Here is a 21,157-nt window from a genome sequence, read left to right as displayed (position 1 = left end):
ATTTTCCCAAGGGATACTTGCGAGGAAGAAGAGAAAGGGCGGGGGGCAGTAGTTCGAGAGCAAAGCTAGGCCGGTAATGCAATAACTCGAATAGAAGTGCATGCAGCCGGAAAGAACATACTCGCTCTCTCGTACGTGCGGTAGACGATACTTGAACGTACTCGTGTAGTGCACGAGTTCGATATCCAGGAGGGAATGGGCTACCGAGCATCGCGAATCAACAAAAAGAAACTCAAGAAGGAAATATAATTTTAGCTTTCCTCGATATGTTGTGCCCGGGGCAACACAAATTGGCATGAGCATATAATAATTCACTAGAAACATTGCTAAACTACTGACTCTTCTAATTTCTTAATTATTAACTGTTAAATTGCTGAACTGCCGACGTCGTTGAACCACGATTCTCGAATTGTGCGTATGACGATGCATTTGAAAACCGATCACTCGAAAAGTAATCTAGAACAAATCGTAGAAGGGACAAATCTAGAGCGTTTGAATGAACTTAAATAAACGAAGACGAGACAACCCGAATCGCCAGTCTGCGACTGTCGACAATTAAGGAAAATCTTGCGTTACATGTGATTCAAAAAAGCAACTGAACTTTTTTGCTCTCTTGATTATCAAAAAAACGATTAAAATTTATTCTCGCAATTATTAAAATTTTATCCAACTTATTTGTTAAGATTGATAAATTTTGAACATCATGATAGCGGTTAAAATACTTTCGTAATAAAATCATCAGGCAAAGTGTGACAACAGCCATCTTCTATTTACATGCGTATGCATACCTATATTTTAAATCAGCTGGCTCATGGGATTGTCGAAACTTCCGCTGTTTATGCCGTTATTATACTCGTTAACCTCAAAAAGTGTTTTTTCTTTTTCCATTCCCAAATCATTTTCAACGTTAACAAGGATTTTTCAAGACATCATTGGTCTCCAAAAACATACTACTTTCTTATTTTCGTTTTTGGCTCTTCAAAGTTGGGAGCTTCCTATTACATTAAATTCAAATCATCACACAGGGAGTGTACCTGTCATAAGAGCCTATGTTCAAAAAATGTGATTTCTGTTCACATTGATTTCTCGATAACTAGACGGTAGATCCTCTAATAATTCCGGGAATAGACGCATGGTGTATATTTCTAGCATATTTCAAGATGTCAAGTCTTAAAGTTGGAATTTTCGATTTTAGATTCGCGTTAACTTCCTTAACTACCAAATTAAAGTCAGTCATTGGTCTCGAGGCCACTGACCTCGACTTCGTAATCTCTTTTCTAAATAAACTTATCGTTAACTTGTTTTCAAGTATTGAGCTGGAGTTCAACTCATTTGGCAATGACCCCTTAAATTAGAAGTCCACGATCGTTCGTCCCGGTTTTTCCAGGCAGATGGGAAAAAAATCAGAGAATCTAATATTTTTCTAGAACTTGACCATCGGCGTTCATCGAATGGAGCAGCCTCGATAAAGATCATAAGGAAATAAGCATTGTATGAAAGATAATTGAACTCATTGCCGATGGACGAGCCGGAGCCACGGTTCCAGGAAAATAAAAGAATTTTCGGTCGGTCGCAGATTCATCGGGTTGCCGGAAGCTAACGAGGACGAGACTCGGGCGCATCGACATTGTGTTTTTGTTATTAAATTATAAATGCATTCTCGGTGCTGTCGTCACGAGAGGGCACTGAAAAGTTACGAGCTCGGCGACCCGCGTACGAGCGTTCGAGCATGTACAGAAATATGCAAAATGGGAAATTGGTTGAACACGTATGTACGTCCAAACAAGATACATATTTCCATAAATCGATGAGCGCTCACTCTCAGTTCGCATCGTTTCCTCCCCGTTCGCGAGCAACGTACGCGGGGGGAGGGGAAAAGAGCTGCGTTTTCGGGCATGCGTCACGGCCCACGAAAATCGAAATTGTCGAAAAACGTGTGTCGCTTCTCGCTGAAACTTCGTCCCCGTCTTGATCGCGAACATCCGTTTACGAGTGCCTTTTCTCCCGCGATCTCCCAGGTCCTCGTACACAAAGCCCACGAATTATGCACCGATGAAACTCGATCGAGTTTATCGGACGCGTACTCATTGCAATGCCCCGGAAAAATACACGTCCGCGTGAACGCCGATGATAACACTCGGTGCACAAGATTACACGAGGGTGGCAAAGCTCCGACGCGTGCCCTCGAGTCGCTCCTCAAACTCCGTAATCTCTCCACTAGTACAGGGATAAAAAAATCGTAAAAATTACTGTGACACCATAGTGTTAGCGTTCTGTCGCCCATTTCGGAGGTTTTTACCAAAAACATTGTAATTTTCAAGTCGATTCCGAATAAAAACTTTCAAATTGAATATTTTGCTCTGACAACGGTTGAAACTTCTATTTTTTCCTACGTACTTCGCCGAGGAAACTGTAAAATTTCTGTTGACTCGATGATGAGAAAGTAGAACCATCAATGCCCTTTTGCTATTGTTGGTACTGTTTTCACAATCGAAATTTGAACATAGTCAAATTTGAGGAGCTCGAACACAAGCATCGGTGATCCGCCAAAGTGTTTGGAAGTTTTCTGTGGTGCGTAGCAGGATTTCATTCGCGTTTGTAAGATAATATATCGGTACACGTGAGTACCGTTACAATTTTTTTGGCATCACACATCAATGCACATCGAGTTCTCGCTTCACAAAAAATGACTATGTTCGTAAGAATGAATAATTATTATGGTACATTTATGGTCCAACGAAATGATATATAAAAAAACTCTCCAATAATTCCAGTAATTATCCAATTCTGTTACCTGCTAATTTGCAATTCGTAGTTTTTCAGTCTACACCAATGAACCGTGAAATAATAAAACCTTAGCGAATATAAATGTTATTTTCTTTAATTTCGTTGGACTCCAACGTTGCAGAGTTCAGCGTCGTTTTACTTTACTCTCCGTGTCTTCCATCCAAAGTCCTGCCTTTAAAAGAGCTTGAAAAACGCCAAGAACGTTTCTCCTCGCCTCCTTTCCAGAAACACCTGAAACAGTTTTGTTAAAAGTCTTAAGGGGTTACATGAGTTTCACAGTTTCAAAAAATCGATTTTTTTTTAAATTGCCTTATTAATTTCTACAACATCTCGAGAGTTCTTTACTTTATGGCCCAGGAATCGACGATTCAATGTAAATTACAAAAAAATTTTTTTTCCAGTTTTATTGTTACTCAAAACTTTGAACGCGTTTTTCTCGAAACTGTGTTTTCCAAGTCGGTTGTCAAAAGTTTTTGAAAACTGCTCGACCGATCTTGATGAAATTTTACACAGGTCTTCGAAATACAATTCACGAGGACTTGGGCGAAGGATTTTTTTTCAATCACAACTATTTAAAAAAAACGTTGAGCAATTTTGACCAAAATTTGCATTTTTTTGTAAAAAGGTCTGCCAAAAATCCAATTTTCACTTTTTTTTTCATTCGTCCAAATTCTAGTTTATGGTCTTAACTAAAACACAATTTTTTTTTTCACTTCAGATGATCCTGTCACGAGTTCTACTGTCAACGCGGACGCACCATTTTCCGAGGGGTCACCGGAAATGACGTCACAATGGCGGAGTTTTGAATATTTTCCATAAAAAATTTCAGATTTTTTTTCAAATGTATACCTCAAAAACAGTGAAAAGTTTGAATAAAATATTTCATTTTAAAATATTAAAAAAAAAAATAGTTGAAAATAGACCTTTTTTCCCACGTAAATGTAATTTTTCCCATTTAAATTCATGTAAGCCCTTAAAAACAGGTAAAAGGCCTTCCTAAGGCACAGTTTCGTGGAGCATGATACTTGCCAAAAATGAAAAGTTAAAAGATCGCCGATGGGAAATGAGTGCGCTCACGTGGAATAGCCCGTGCCCCCCCTGCGACGTACACGCTCATAGGTGGTTAATGTCGGTAGCCTGCAGTCGAATACGCAGATATGGAAGGGAAGAAAGACGGAGAGAGGTGCGGAGAAAGAGAGAACGAGAAAGAGATGGGATAGGAAGAGAATGAATGAACGGCTTCCAATCTGTTCCATCCCTTTGTTGGAAACGGCTCGTGCCGCGTGTGCAAATCTGCCGTCCCGCGTGCGAGAGCTCATTCTCCTGGATGTACACTGTACAATTTCAGCTCGGTGGCGCGCACACACACACACACACGCGCGCGCGCGCGCGCGCCGTCTATTTCTCCCCTCTTCGTGTTTGTACGTGGATTTCTTTTGACGTGTGCGAGTGCGCAAACCCCCGCGTCTGCTTCTGCACACGCCTCACACCTGAGCACAATGGAATACCCGATTTTACCCTCGTTCTCTTTCCCCTGCTCTTCCAACTTCTCTCCTGTTCTGTTGCCGCGCGCCCCCGTCTTTAAATACCCCGACGTAGGCTACTTTTCTCTCCTCTTCGATCGCGGCAACTCCGCTTCCTCCGTGCGTTTTTTCCCCGAAGAAAAGCGCGCCCGGCGCGCATTGATTCCCGCGTATTGTTTGTCGGCCGTTGCGAAATAACTCGAGCCGAGTTTCCCGCCGTTATCTCAAGCCAAAATGATGCTGAAGTTTCCAACGTTGGAGTCCAACGAAATTATCTAAAAAATTGTTCAATAATTCCAGCAATTCTCTAATTTATTTCCTGCCGAATTAATACTTCGTAGTTTTTCAATCTACACAATTACGATTCGTGAAATAAAAAACTGACGGGGATGTATCATTTTGTTTTCATTCATTTCGTTGGACTCCAACGTTGGAAACTTCAGCGTCGTAAGCCAAAGCGCTCGTCGGCCGCTCCCAATTTCAACGGATTTCAGTCTCGATCGCCTCTGAAGAAACTATTCACTTGACCTCGGACCCCGCAACAGCGCCTCGGCCGGCTGAAAAAACGACATTTTGAAAAGTTTAACCCTTAGTGTGCATCTGGGGTCAGGTTGAGCCCAACATTTTTTTCTCACATGAATAGCATTTACAGATGAGCATCTCATAAGTAAAACCCCCAATATTAAGAAATCGTTATCCCCTCTCTAAAAGTGGGGAGCATAGCCACTTCATACTTCAAAATAAATACACTTTTTGGATCGGTTGCAAAGTGGACTATTTTTCCCTTAAAGCATGGACGCTTGACTGTAAAACTCGCTAAGGATTTTTTTCAAAACTCAAAATTTAATTTTTCACGAGAGATTTAACCGAAAAGTGCTTCTTACGCGCACTATTAACTTTGAGCACGTTTTTGAACGATGAAAAAAAATTTTTTTGGAAATCCGACTTTGCAGCCTTAAAGTTGGGATCAATTCACTGCAAAAAGTGACTAAAGTGATCCCATGTGCACGAAATGTCTCGCTGTGAAGGTGGGCACACTAAGGGTTAAATCTCGTCGAACCTTATGAACCATTCAAAATATCGGGACGTTTCGATCCGCCTTGAAATGGTCGCACATTCGATCGTAATGCATGCAAATTGAGATTTGATTGAAAAAAAAAAAAACAATTTCCAGATGTCAAAACATACGAAATTTGCTCACAAACTTCGAAGAATAAAATAACTCGGTCAGTAATGGAGCAAGATCCATGTATTTCGTAAATGAAGAAAATCCATCATCCAATGGGCGATTATTCACTCCTGCATTTTCGAGAAAGGGTCTTAGCAGTAATGCTCGAAGTACACCAGGCTCGTAAAAGTTCCCAACCTTAAAAAACCTCCCTGAGAATTTCGAATTCTCGTAACTCTTCCCGATCGATTTGTATTTGTCAGCGGAACAAGTTTTATAAACCAGCTGACTGAGTGCGTTGAGAAAATATCGTTCGATTCATTCCGTTATCTCTATTTTTATCGCTATATACGTGAATCGTAAAGACACTGAGGAATGAAAACAGAAAAAAAACATTTTACGATCGAGCTTTTTGTAAGATAAAACCAGGCTGAATCGGTGTAATAACGAATTTATTCCAGACTATGTGCGTGTAGAATCTCGCCTTCGACTGCACATCATTCCCAATCGAATTGTCGAATTGAATAAAAAACAGAAGCAAAAAAACAGGTATCCGAACCATTCGAAAATTCGTCGGTCAGTATCGATTTTCGACGTCTCCTTTCATTTTATTAGACCCCTACAAATTATTGCGGCATAATTGATTTTCCCGAAAATGATATTCCACGACGTTAAATAATTTTAGGTTAGCCATTCAATTCGGGATTCGGATTACTGGTTCATCCTTCGCTTCCCCCCCCCCCCCCCCCCTCTGTATTCGGCAGCGACATCTATTGCCTCAGCTTTATTAACCCCTATAATTCAGTATTGAAAAACATAACGAGAATAAAATTACCTGCGGGATCTTTTGGTTCGAACATATCGGTATATGTAACACACGTATATGACAAGATATACGTGTACATAGGGATGAATCGAGAGCCACCGTGTGAAGAGAAAAACGACCGATGAGTCAATGAGAAGTGTGCGGGTCCGCTTTCATTGTCAATTTAACTGTGAGCGTCGCTCTCGTCCGGCGTAAATAACGTGGAATGCTGGGTGTACAATATACGACACAAGTATACTGATGATACACGGTGGATGGCAGGGAGCAAGGGAGCGAGTCAATGAGTCAAGCGTTCGGTAGAGAGAGCAAAACTGAGGGCAAACGCGTATAGGTGCGAGTACCATGTAACAACGGTAGAGGCGCTGGTCGCGCGCATCCATCCATCACTTTGGCCGAGCGGTGCTGGCGGTGTGCTGTGTTCCCTGACGATACTCATCTCGACGAGCAGGCATTATATTTCTTTCACAAACGAGGATGCGGGCATCTCGGACTCCGGGAATGGACTCAATTTAAGTATAATTGTTTAATTGAGAGGGATCCTTACCGGCGCGTTTTCCGTGCCAGACTCGCTCGCTGTCCGCGCCCCTCGCCGCCCGTCATCGTACACAACCCATTTCGCGCATACCGCGCGCACACACCCGCCTTCTAAACTAACCTATAAACGTTTTTACAACGTCGAACCTATTCTTCTTACTTTACATCGCAACTATCGCCTCCCTTGTTGACCATTAATTTCGAGCTGCCACGCTCGTGCGTTTGTGAATTGTTCCAAGAATAGGCTCTTCGAGATCGTACGCGATCCGTACCGTCCGCCAATAAAACTCTGTTTCCTTCACGCCGATACCCAACGCGGCTTATTCTTTTTTTCCGAGCGTCGCCGACTTGTACGCGTGCTTTTCACAAATATATTCGCCATCGGCTGATTCTCGCGTATTTATTTCCTCTATCCCCGTGCCCTTGAATCGGATACGTTCAATGTCAAGACTGCGTTTAATTACTCGTCCAGCAGATTCATCGAAGCATCGTACAATTGTGCACGAAAAAAGTGTTGCAAGCTCTTCTGAAATGATGGAATTTCTACTCGGACGAGACAGCTCGAAATTTATCGTAATTCCTATGCTTCGAAAGTGCCATGGCGTGCACCAACGACGTTGAGAATTCAACGAAAATTCGATGTATCGCTGTTCCCAAATACAGCGAATACGACACAGTCGCATTGGCTTATTGATCGCGGTAAAGAAACACTGTACACTCGAAGAGTCTCTCACTAATTTACAATGAACGATTCTGCGACAATTCCAATGCTCGTGTCCGTATTCCTTCGAAATTATCGCATAGCGCAGCGCGGAGAAAAAACGTATATTCGATGCAAGAGGTTGCGAATAGAAGCGTGTAAGGGAAATAAGCTCTGTGGGAACGGAGCATGGAAGAGAAAACGTATTCGAAATGTGACATGTTCGCATTGTAAAAAGCAACGATAAAAAGAACAAGACTTAAAAAATAATTGAAAGTGAAGAAAAAGAAAAAATGAATAAAAGTGACAGTTTTGTTCGTGAACCTCGAATAAGAACGAAACCGTTGAAAAAAAAAAAATATTGTAATTCCTTTGAAATTGTATTTGTAAACAAAGAATTTCGAATTTTTTATATCCGATCCTACAGCTCGAAGCGTATTTATCAGAGCTGTGAGAAAATCTGGGAGTGAGAAATTCGCACGTAGCAGGTTAGGAGTGGCGTGGGAGAAACATTGGTCAAGTTCGCAAGGTAAGAGAGCGATGGAGAAATAGCGAAAGACGGAAATCTTAATAAGGTCAGAGGGAGCACACGCGGGGTGAGAATAACAGAAGTGAAAAAGCGGCAAGGTCTCGAAGAGGGGATTTCGTACGAAAGGGGGGTCAGATATTGAGAGACGGAAGGGAAGAAAAGCGTCGATAGAGATCGAGAAGGAAAAGAGAGAAAGAAAGCAAGGGGGAGGAATCGCTCCGCCAGCCACGAGATGGATGTGGGGTGAATTTTATATGTGCCCGCGTGTGTCCCTGTGCCACGTGCTGCCCGCGGCTATATACCAAAGCATTTCAGTATTTTCGGGTTGCGCTCTCCTACCTTTCTTCTCCGCTGTACGCACAAGAGTGATTCGTTTCGTTCCCCCACTTCTCTATTATTCACCCACTCTCCGCAGCTCGCGCTAGCTCATGTGACTTACCTTTGTGGCGTTTACTGGCTCTCCCTCTCGCTCGCTCCGTCGTTCGTCCATTGTCCGTGTGCGAACACACGCGTGCAGAGTAAGCGCGCGGCTCTCGAGTAGAATGGGAACACTAAGAGGTCTGTGATATCGCAGTGAGTCATCCCAGGATGCTGGTTTGTTTCTCCGCATGGGCGTCGGTACGGTGATTCTCATTATTGCGAATCTTATTCCGGCAGAATGGAGAAAAATTTATGACCGTTACACAGGTAAACGAGCTTTTGGGAAAAATGCTTTCCCACACTCTTGGTAAATTTCGAAAATTACCTTCGGGAAAGAAAATCTTAATTGGCTGCGGAGCGGGAACGGGAAAATGGGGCGTGAAGCCATCTCTGTCTCGCCGGCGCTCGAGCCAGGCCTAGCATCGGCGATAAGAGGTTACGATTCCCGTGATTAATTACGAGAAGGAAAAGAACGGAGGAGCGAGAATTGGAGAAAATCTACGAAAAATAAGATAAGATAGCGCGAGAGTGGGAGATTGTCGAGGAAAAGTGATAGAGGGGGACGTGAAAAAGCAAAATGGGGTAGTAACGCGCGATGCGCATCGATATAGGTTATGTCGTAGATATGGCGAATTCAGACATTTCGGAGACGCGGAAACAGCGAGGAAGAGCATCGTGGAATAGGTGGACCGAGGGAGGGCGTCAGGCAGCAGTAAACTAAGTAATAGCGGCCGTCATCGACTCGAGAGACTTCTCTGTTTGTAATGGTACAGCATCGCGTGGTCGATTGAACCCGTGAGGACTAAGCGGGAGTGAGTGTATGCGCGAGAGCGAGAGGGGAGAGAAATAAAAGAGAGTTTGACGAAGAGGTTATCGAACTCTTCTCGATGCTCGATGTTCATCGTCGAGTTTTCTCAACGTCTTGTTAACTCGCACCGTGTCTGCCATACTTGTGTGTTTTTGTCTCCTTTTCTCGACAGCGTTTTTATGACAGCCCGACAAAATAATCTCCGTAGGCTAGCTCGGGCGTTCGTGATAATTCGAATCGCTCTGACGTAAATACGATGTGGAGAAAAAGTCTGAGTTACGATAATATAACGTGAATATATATGGAGATTGATATATAAATTTACGACAGAGAACGACGACGAGATGTACCGCGGTTCGACGAGAAGGATGATGAATAAGTTTGCCGCTTCCTCCGTGTGGGGTGAAAGAGCGAGGTCTTTTCGGACGATTTAAAAATTTACGCGTTATATGCGCGCAGTAGGATTGAAAAGCTTCCTCGAAAGTCTCGACTCGGTACGAACCGTTGGAACGGATGACCGCGCGCGAAGTTCTGCGTCACGGTGCTTTTGGGACTACACATACGTACTGCGTACGGGAGCGCGGGCGGTGTGCGTCTCCGCATTACTTATTCTTCGTTCGCGCTAGCGTTATGCCCCGCGGCGGGGCAGCACTGGCGCAGTTTCTGTCGAGGTACGTTTCTACTACTGTGCTCTGCTCGTTCGCAAGTTTACTCGCCGAGCGAGATTAATCGCGTACCACTCGAGAATCCAATTGAGAGTCTACGAAGAGAGATCCGCGCGAGACGAGATCACGTATATAGCAACGCGCGTGTCGCCCGTTGGAAAATATCGCTCTCGGAATACAAATCCATGTATCGATGACGCAACCTAACCTCCGATGTCTCCGATTGATTGACTTTTTCGACCAGTTTCCCATCCGTTGTCGTTATTATTATTAATGTGTAAATATTATTTTCAAGAGTATGGATCAGTCGACTAACCGCACTTGGAGTTTTCGAAATCGAAATTCTTTGGCACAGTTTGACCGATTAAAAAATGGCTGTCAGTCGATTTTTGCCATCGTCTTGCGTAGGCTGCGTAGGCCTTTAGAATTTCGATTTCGAAAATTCCAAGTGAGGTTAGTTGACTGATCCATTCTTCTCTGCGGAGAGATGCTTCTTTACAATTGGCCAATAAAAGCTTACGATATTCCTTGAGAGTCGTGAACACATTTATCGAGAATCGATTATTCCTACGAAACCATCGCTCGCCGTCTGTTCTCTCGAGAAAAACATCAACAAATGTTGTAATACCCGAAATTGAGGTGACTCACCGCGGTACGTCATTGATCGCGATAATAAAATGTAGTATTCGAATGCATTGGGAGGCGAAAAATGTCGGAGGCTGCATCTGTGGGCAAACATTCGAGCGGAATCAAGGTAGAGGAAGAACAGCAGCGGTAGCCGGTTTAATGTGTACGAGAGGGTATAATATTGTACATAACAATAAAAAGGGCGACGAGGATGTAGAGGAGTATGGAGAGAAATCCCTGAATGACATCATCCCCCCCCCCCCCCTCGCCGCTAGGCACCCCCGTCGTTGCCAGCTTCTCAAATCGCCCTTTCTCTTCGTTTACTTATTTTTCTCTCTTTCTCGTTTAAGCACGCCGCGGTGTAGTGTACCTACGCGCGTGGACGAGAAACGTCGACGGTTCGTTTCGCTGGGTGACTTCTGTCGCCCGACTCCAAACACCCCTTGTCCCAGAGTTTCCCCCTGTTTTTCCCCTCCCCCGGCTTTCCTTATTCGTATATACTCGCTCACTGCCGCCGACGCCACCTCCCTTTACCTTTAATCTTTATCAATCCATCCAGCCGGGCGTCCGCACGAGACCCGACCGAACGGACGCCACCGCGCATTATTCACGGCCGATAGCGCTCCCTCCGTAATATGTGTATACATTTGCCTCCCGCTCGGGTACGACTCTGCGTTCGTATTTATGTCACCTCCGCCGCCGCGCCCCCCCCCCCCCCCCCCCTCGCCCCGTAACGCTTTCTACTCTTCTGTTTCTCATCCCCTTTATTCCATGCATGTGTACGCTGATGCTTGTGCCAGAAGCAGGGAATCTTCAGGCTCACGAGCACCCCGATGTGCCCTTTTGACCTTGACGCAACGATATAATGTATTACTCTACCCCCCGCCCCGCATGCCGGTCTCTACGAATCTCGTACTGTTATTTTCTTGCGGCTCTCGCCTTATTGCTATCACATTTTTTTACCCTCACTATCCACGTCACGTTTCTCTCCGCTCTTTCGACATTCTCGCGCTAGTGCGATCTTCTATATCGATACGCTTATCCCCCTTTCCTTTTGTTTTTATGTTTCTTTTTGTCGTCTCACTTTTCTTCGACGAAACGTCGTCTCGTTACGCTTTTATCGTACGGCCATTTCGTTCGCTTCTGTTTTTCTTTACCTGGTGCGCGCCCTCGTTGCCAGAATAGTAAACACGCATCAACTCATCCGATTCGTAGGTAAATATTTATGTGAACGTGGAATATTTTTCCGATATTCCCTCAACACGGAGAAAAGTTTTTTCGATCTAACTTTTATGTGAAATAGGCTATCGGACGCCGGGATAACCTAACTTTTCATTCGTTTTTTCTTTCTTGGGAAAGTGTTCACTTTCGAGGTTAGGGCTTTGAGGAATCGGGTACTGCGAAAACTACGTTCCGCATGGAACAGTCCATATGCGTTATAACTACGCAAACTGTTTGCCTGTGACTGACATTTATTTATTTCCCGGATAAGAGCGAAAGTTTTCCCCCTACTGAGAGTTGGCAATATACTATACACCTACTTACTGACAGCCCGGAAGAAAATTGATCATGCACTTGGAAGGGCTGCCGAAAATGTTTACGCGCCTCGGATCTCTCTTCGACGAGACACAAATTTGACTCTTTCATATTCCTCGTACGAGCCCCCTGCTTCTCCGTTTTTATCCCTCTGCTTAATAAAAGCACACGCTTTATCGATAATATAACTAATCTTCCGGCTTATACCGCACTCTATTGTATTAATAAGATTATCCCTCGAGAGTTATACACGTATATATTACAAATATAAGTAAATTGACGTACTTGAGTTTTATGCACACGATTTTGCTAGAGATGGGATGAAGGGGGGAGTTCGTTCATATATTTTGCTAAAGTGCATCATCGAACGTTGAAACTTATAAACGACCGTTGACCAATAGCTCGTATAACGTATTCTCGCGGAATTTTTTTATTCGAAAAGCAACCGAAAAGCATCGTTATCTGGAAAGAACCTCGTTGCAACACCATTTTCGTTACTTTTCGTAAAATAAAACGAATGTTTTGAGTGGTAGCAGAAAAAAACCGATAATCACGGGATGAAAAGTATAGTGGAATGTTTCGAAGCACGCTGAATGGACGATGGTCTACGGAATCGGGATCCAATAATAATGGTGGAAAGATTTTCGTCGGAGCTTATGTGGGCGTGCTGGAAACCTACGACCAAAGGCCATACCCGACAAACGAAACGAGGACGAGCGGGAAGCGTGCACCTGAGATCCCGCAAGGTGCTAGAGTCACGCCTCGAAGGTACAATAATATGGCAGACAGGTGGGAGGGGCTTATATACTCGAAGAGGTTTATCTTCAACGAATCCCATCGGAATGTTCAACGAGATGCTCATTTTTTGAAAGCTACATCAACACCGAAACTTGGCACAGCCGAATTTGATTTTTTCAAATTTTAGCTAATTACCGATCGACATCACTTAAAATTTCAAAGTTTTGTATTGATTTTTTGGAAGCTGAAAAATTATGTTTGGCAGGCAAGTTTTGCAGGAACGCAGCAGAATCGTAATGGATCGGAGAACTTGTGAAACAAATTAAATAAAGCCGCCGTTCATTTGTCAGATAAATATTTGATATATCCATCGATTATTTGGAACTCATAACTTTTGTAGTTGAAAATAATTATGACACCGTCAAAATCCATGGTTTTTTCAGATTTGGTTTTTTTCTCATATGGAATCGTTGATAAACAAAGTCCGCGGCGAATGAACTTCTCCGTAGCAAGTAGGAAGACGAAATAAAATGTTCTCAACTTGCCGAACGCGTATTTCGTTGTTTTCTACACTTTTTTGAGGCTCTCTAATTTCGACAACGAAAAAATAAACTGAGATGATGTTGCGTTGTTTTATAATCCTGTTATGTCGATTTCGTATCTGACTATGCATGATGACGGCAGTGGGCTCGAAAAATTATCCAAAATTCGCAAATGGACGACCCTATCATCGACTGGGAGAGGAAATCGCCGCGACAGTCACATCATCTCGTGGAGAAAATTAGTACTTTGTGTGTCGGTAAACTTTTATCGATGGCCGATAAGGTTATCGACAAAAGACCATCAAACTATATTCGACCGAATTCCTACTTTACCGTAATTCGATAATGTACGTTTTTCGTTTTTACATTACTCTGAAAATAGGGAATTTCAAATTTCATCGGCATTTTTTTAAAAAAAAACTCTTCTTTTTTTTCGTTGTCATCTTTTTTTATGATCTTGTCTCTATTAATGTATACATCACTGTAGAATATTCTCTTAGTTTCCCATGAAGAATCACGGTAGGTAAAAAATCCTGTTACACGATTTATTTCAAGTAGTATGATAATTGGAAGAAAATATGAGTTATACGCTATTCTCATTTTATCAGAAAAGAATAAGGTATAGCTTTTATTTTTCTCGAAAAATCAAGGATGTCCGAACAAACAGTATAACCATTTCTCAGTTATCTCTCTTGCACTCACGCAAATCACCCTTAAACCCAATGGTGTTCAGAAACGCATCAAAAGGTCGAGTAACTTTCCCGGTGGCCAGCGACCGCAGCTCCCTAGGGGGAAATTATGCAAATTCTAGCAGGGGGAAATTGAAAAGAATCATCCACTAATGTGTGTCTACAATTTGACGAATTTTAATCAGAATATCGTTATTAAACCTGATTTGTTAAGATTTATGATAAATAATGACTATCCCTCCCATTAAGGCAGTGTAGCTCAAACCAATAAACAAACAACGAGTATATTTGCAATGTCTGCTAACGCTTATTATTTTGCAATCTCGTTTCTCGTACTCGACATAAATTTTTGTTTTGGAACGATAAAGTAAAATACCCTTTGAGTGCGTTATTTTCTAGAAGAAAAAATGGATTTTGAAGTCGTAAGGAGTCGAGAAAAAAAGAAAGTTGCCGTAGTCGATACGCAAACGGGAGACCGATGTTATTTAAAAGAACTTTGTAAACAGGCCTAAAGAGTCGCGTGTGAGACCCGTGATTCCTTGCGGCGGAGTTTCCGAAGAGTTCTCTCCCTCCTTTTCGCTTTATCGTGTTTCTCTCTTTCTCCCTCTTTCTAGTTAGCACGAAGCTTTCTCTCCCATCTCCCATCCCGCAGCGTTCAGCACTTGCCAAGTCAGGACAAGCGAGGCGAAAAAAAGTGTGGCGGTGTCTGGGGCTTGATATTCGTATGTACGCATAATTATCGTGTCGTGCCGGATCGTTTCGTAAACGTAAGTACTAGCAATCGGAATAGTAGCAAAAAAAAACATACTTTTCGATCGTTGCAATCCGAATTCTCAGCCCGTAATTTTTGTGGGCTTATCACAAATTTTACCGTGGCCCAATGTCAGTTCTTGCTCCTTCCCCTCCGCCCCTCTCTTCTTTCCGTGTATATGTCTGTGTGCCAGAATGTCCAATTTTACGAGGACAATGTGAAGTTATTACAATTCCAGTAGAGTGCTTTCGCTGTTTTTCCTTATCAAAAATATTAATATTTCAAATTCGTAAGCCTTGTTTTTTTCGGTAAAAAAGTCATGGCTTCGAGCTATTAAAGAAGAAACCTAACCCTCATAGATCGTTCCATTAGTACACGTTCTTAAGGATCACTTTTTCTCGATTCACATATTTGGTTTAATTACTTGACAAATCAATACCACCGACTTATTATTTAATTTGTTCTTCCCATCTTGTCGGGCTTTGTTCCTTAAAACTGTCGTGCTACAGGATCCTGCAGACTTTTTTGGATCGGTGACTCATACATGAAATTGTATGAAGTAGTTAACAAAGTACTTAACAACCAAGCTGAACATATAGTAGCAAACACAATTTTTGTTGTAGATTTAATTTCGTGTTCAGTTACTATTGAATGCACTATAATTATAATTGTATTGGTTGAGTCTGATTTATCATTGTTGGACTGTTTTCATTTGCTGTTGAAATTTGTTAAAATTGACATCAATTTAAAAAGAGTTTCATTCTTCCTTTTCAGATGTCAACAGGACCAACACACAAGTATAGATACAAAAATGTTGGGCTGGACTCGCAAGAGCTGCGTCGCCGCAGAGAAGAGGAAGGAGTACAATTACGTAAACAAAAGCGAGAGCAGCAGTTGTCAAAAAGACGGAATGTTCCCATTATCACCACCGAAGATGAGAGTATCTCATCCAGCGCCGACCAATATTTGGTCCCCATACCGCTAACGGTGCGTATCATTACATTTAATAAATATTTGATTTTATTCAGCCGATTCATTTGATTTTGAATGCTTTTTTCATTGCCAAATACCTCCTATCGATATATTAATGCATAATTATTAGTATTATTCTTGTTTTGCAATAGTTTTGGAAATTTCAAACCCATCGGTTCTATTTTATTCAAAAAATGTGTGCTCTGGTAATAATATTCATATGCCATAATTGATTATGTAAGAATCGATATTTCAAAAATTTTATAAATCGATATAGAATGTTTGAAAAGTTTTACAATTATATACTGCTGTATTTCTACAGAAATTGATTGATTAATTTCGATTTCATTTTTAGGAACCTCCCCCAATTACGGAGGATATGGTAGCCGATCTTTACAGTTCAGAGGTGGAAAAACAGGTTGCGGCAACGCAAAAATTCAGGAAATTATTATCCAGGGAGCCAAATCCGCCCATAGACGAAGTTATCAAAACGGGTATAGTGCCGAGATTCGTCGAGTTGTTGAAAAATAATGAAAACTGTACTCTTCAGGTGATGCGAATATTTTTTATTTCGTTAACGGTTAAATAACGATTAAGTTAGTTGAGTTTGTAAAACAGTTAGCTCAATGTTTATTATTCAACTCTTTAATGAGATTTTGGGTTGGATACTTGTAGAGAACGATCTGTTGAATCGGGTTTGATATTGTAAATTGTTTTACGATTGTTAGAGAAAAAAAATGATCTTGTGGATAAAATAAAAGCGCTTAGAAATGTATCAGACGATCAAGTTCTTGACAAGGATCATAAACAATGAAAAACACAGTGGACGATATGGGAAGTCTATAGAGTAAAGAGTTGTAGCTCCGGGGTCCTTAATAAACGTTATGAAATTGCACGTTCAATGAAACTATTATCTAGAGAATATATTATATAGAATAGAGAGAAATAAAAAGAAAATATTGAACCGTGGTTTCGATTGGAAAATATTGAAGTAATTTCACGAATGACGAAGATATGCGCTAACATCTAATTAAATCGACAGTTCGAAGCTGCTTGGGCTTTAACGAACATAGCGAGTGGCACATCATCACAAACGCACACAGTTATAACAGCGGGTGCAGTACCGACTTTTGTAGCCTTACTGAGCTCCGAATACGACGACGTACAGGAACAAGCTGTTTGGGCATTGGGAAATATAGCTGGCGATAGTCCGGAATGTCGAGATCTCATATTGAACAGTGGAATTCTAACGCCGTTGTTGCAGTGAGTATCAAATCTTTCTTTTTTTCATGCTTCTCGTCACTACAAAAGTTCACATTAGGAACAGAGAAGATGTTTCATGATCGAGCTTGCGTCTCAAAATAATCGTTGATAAATCTACAAATTTTTTCCCGAAGTTTTAGTGAAATCTAGAAGAATGTCAAAAATACTTGTGATTTTTGAAAGGTCAATGAAAGTTTATATCGATATAAATAAAGCTTTGGCGCATATTGTTAATACTTTTCCTCATTTTTCTGATCGAAGCTTACTGTCAAAAACTACTCGTCTGACGATGATTCGGAACGCTGTGTGGGCACTATCGAATTTATGTCGTGGCAAAAGTCCAGCACCAACTTTTTCGAAAGTTGCACCGTGTTTGCCAGTATTGGCTCATCTTTTGAATCACAATGATCCTGAAACACTTGCCGATGCTTGCTGGGCTTTGTCATATTTGAGTGATGGTCCGAACGAAAAGATTCAAGCTGTCATTGATGCCGGTGTATGTCGTCGACTCGTCGAATTGCTGATGTAACGATCGAAACTCTCATTCAACATTTATTTGAAACACTAATCGAACAGAATACAAGGATACTCACGTTGATCATTATTGTTCAGGCACCATCAGCACACGGTAGTAAGCGCTGCTCTAAGGGCATGTGGCAATATTGTTACGGGTGATGACGTACAAACACAAGTTGTTCTGAATTGTTCAGCGTTGCCGAGTCTCTTGCATCTTCTCAACTCGTCGAAAGAAACTATTCGCAAGGAAGCATGTTGGACCGTTTCGAACATCGTTGCTGGAAATCCGCATCAAATTCAGGTTAAATTGCTCGAAATAACATATTCTCTAGAACATATAATATGGAAAGAAAGTTCGGTAGACTCATGATTGAACAATATATTCGTCACTGAGAATTATTTCCGTTTCATTTTTTCAGGCGGTTATAGACGTCAATATATTCCCCGCTCTTATCGAAATTCTCACCAAGGCCGAGTTCAAAACTCGCAAGGAAGCAGCATGGGCAATAACAAATTGTACGAGCGGTGGTACACCCGAACAAATACGATATCTAGTCGCTAAAGGATGTATTCCACCACTGTGCGATCTTCTGACCGTGATGGATCCCAAAATGATACTCGTAGCGTTGAATGGCTTGGAGAATATACTGAGACTCGGTGAACAGGATACGAATGTCCATAACGGTATAAATCCGTATACGGTCATCATTGAAGAGTGTTTCGGTTGGTATTTTTTTTGACGCATTAAACTGTTGGTACAGGATTCTCAATTGTTATCAAGTACAAATTTGTTGTAAAAATAGTTTTTTGAACGAATTTTAATCACAAAAGGAACTCTTTGTTTGAATTTTTTCGCAGGCCTAGATAAAATCGAGTTCCTGCAGTCGCATCAAAATATGGAAATCTATAAGAAAGCATTTGACATAATAGAGCGTTATTTCGGCTCGGAGGAGGAGGACCCGAGAATCGCGCCATCGACCGATTCCCAGGGTCAAGAGTTTCAATTCAACGCTCCCGATACGACTCAGTTACCGGTGCAAAACTTCCAATTTTAATTTCACCCCCCATCTTCCCTCCTTTCCTGAAACTCCAACATGTTGGAGATTATTAAGACGCGTAACGAGATATACACGTATCTAAAGATTTGCGTATAGCCCTTTCCGGTTATCTGTATCTTGATCTTTTGACGATACCATCTCAGTCAGGAACACGACGTCATTGATACCACACGTACGTTTTCTTTAGTCCGCGACGAAAGCGGAACGAGGAGAAAGAAGATGAATAGTTCTTTTGTTTTGATTTTTTCCATCGGTGTATTGTAATTGCGGTTACGACAAAAAAAATTGAGAAAAGCGAATCGTAGAGGAGCCCAGTCGCCGTGTGAAAAATTTTTGCTCGACTTATGTTTACAGCGACTTTGTTTAAGTTTTCTTTCCTCCATTCTGACGTTCATATACGAATAATTGTGACCGCTATACATACAATATTTTTAGACATATTGAACAAAAAAAACTGTAACGATGACTCGATTGACTTTTAGACATTATACAACTACCGTTACAGCAAACTAATCTCTCGTTTTTACCATCCTTGACAACATTTCCGTTAATTTCAGTTTTGTTATTGAATCGGAAGCAAAAATCATAACAAGCACACGTTAGCGCTTAAATAGTGTTAGATTCTAAAACCAACTAAAAGAAAAAATAAAGTGAAAAAACAATGAGAAAGAAAAGAAACCAGCCAACTATGATCAAGAGATATTCTCGAGGTAAAAAATAGTAAAAACATGCTGCTATACCTCATACGAGACTTGACTGACAACGGAGTAACTCTACCGGAGATATACCGATAACTTTAATACAAATTCAAGAAATACAATGAAAAAAAGTACGGGACGAGAGAACAAAACGTAAAAATTTGCACGACTTTTGCGAGACGTACGAATCTACCGGAGAACACGCGAATAAAACTTATACGTAATTGAAACGGACAACTTTACGAAACGCGGTACTATCCCTTGTTACGATAGATATCTTACATGACCAATTGAACATTTTTTACTGTAAATACGAATCTCGTCATTTTTCAAGACTATTTTATACAGAGTGCCCGAGAATCGTGTCTCAAGATCTGCCAGTGGAGCATCGCAGCAATCGCTTTTTATTTTCTTTTTTCTTACGTAAACTCGTGTCTCTTTTGCAATGTTTTTTTTTCTTCAAATTTTCTTTGAGAATGCATATTCCAACTTTGTTTTTATGCAGAATGGGACGTTGTCTCGCGTTAGTCATAGCGTGGTAAGTAGATCGATCCTGTCATCGAAACATTAATAATGATACATTTTTTTAATTATTACAACGCGCATCACGTGTTCGCATTCTCATAGAGTTTAAGTGAGTTTAACAACGGACGTGTCGCGTCGCGTAGAAATACGTACACGCGTTTGAAAATACTTAAGTAATCGAAAAACAAAAAAAAAACGAACAAAAGCAACATTTGTTGACTCGTTATAACGACGATGGGTTTGAAAATTCGTGCGCTATCAACGTGGCTCGGTTGACAAAAATCGAACATTCTGTATAAAAGGTCTACGACTGTATAAAATGTATTTATTATTTAGGTTCGACGATACAATATTATACAAGAGATATATATGCGTATACTCATATATATAGACACACGTATATATATATACATATACATATATATAAATCACTTTTAGGTACCGAGACTTCTATTATTACGACAGAGGATGACAACGTATATACATTTTATTGTAAAATTATCCACTGAACGTTGCTTTGGCGTAGTCGAGCAAAAGGAAACAAAAAGTAACAAACTATATAAAAGAGCTCATTGCCAATCAATATAGAATTTATTTCAAAGCCTGTTTACGACAGGACGGTTTGTGCAAAACGAAAGAGAAAAAAAGTATATATTGTTAATTTTTATTGCCAACGTTCTTTAGTGTAATACTGAATATAATTCAGCCGACTCGTCGCCATCGTCACTGCATATATATACTGTGTTAAGTTACATTGAAAGAAGAAGAAAGAACTGGAATAAAAACGAACACGGTGTTTTTTCTCTCAATTTTTTCAAAAATTTATTACGAACGTTGTAAAATTGATCCATAAAATATGTTTTTTATGAGATTAAAATACAAAAAAAATGGAAATGAGCTTTCAGCTATTTCATTTGAGGGCTGTACAATCGATGCGTGTATTTTTTTATAGCACGTTGGAAACGAAAGCAAAAAAAAAACAAGGGATAAATTGGTGTTGCTTTCCCAGTTACAGTTTTTTTTCCTTCGCTTATTTTTCTTGCAAATGAGTATTTTTTTTATCTACATTTTGATTATATATTTTTTTTTGTGTTGATTGAGATTAATCTGCAATGAGATAAATTAATCTTGTATTCGTATAATTATTCAAGAAAAATGCACGAGTCAACATGAGCACGTCGATCAAACGTTGATTCAAGTTGTTACTTGATATTTAAACAAAAGAACCAAAAATTTTTGTTTCCATCTGATAATTTGTATTGTATTTCAACCTTATCGCATT

General features: G+C 40.9%; 1 protein-coding gene and 1 long non-coding RNA gene across 2 annotated transcripts; one reads left to right on the top strand and one right to left on the bottom strand.

Annotated features, from left to right (window-relative positions):
* Window positions 1–340: 340 nt before the first annotated feature.
* Window positions 341–9,622, bottom strand: LOC122408706 (uncharacterized). Its single transcript, XR_006260517.1, has 4 exons — window positions 8,813–9,622; window positions 8,507–8,711; window positions 2,795–3,018; window positions 341–456 (listed from the first exon to the last, which is right to left on the bottom strand). It is a non-coding gene; the product is annotated as an uncharacterized lncRNA (long non-coding RNA).
* A 5,058-nt stretch (window positions 9,623–14,680) lies between these two features.
* Window positions 14,681–20,684, top strand: Kap-alpha1 (karyopherin alpha1). The gene is made up of 8 exons (XM_043415507.1): window positions 14,681–14,859; window positions 15,618–15,830; window positions 16,171–16,365; window positions 16,858–17,078; window positions 17,340–17,603; window positions 17,691–17,895; window positions 18,014–18,317; window positions 18,453–20,684. The coding sequence occupies exons 2-8, from the start codon at window positions 15,618–15,620 to the stop codon at window positions 18,647–18,649; spliced, it is 1,599 nt and encodes a 532-aa protein (XP_043271442.1). The 5' UTR covers window positions 14,681–14,859; the 3' UTR covers window positions 18,650–20,684.
* Window positions 20,685–21,157: the final 473 nt, after the last annotated feature.

The sequence above is a fragment of the Venturia canescens genome, chromosome 4 (assembly GCF_019457755.1).
Source record: "Venturia canescens isolate UGA chromosome 4, ASM1945775v1, whole genome shotgun sequence".
NCBI lineage: Eukaryota > Metazoa > Arthropoda > Insecta > Hymenoptera > Ichneumonidae > Venturia > Venturia canescens.
Note: the sequence above shows the minus strand (reverse complement) of the source record. Positions and strands in the feature narration are given on the sequence as shown.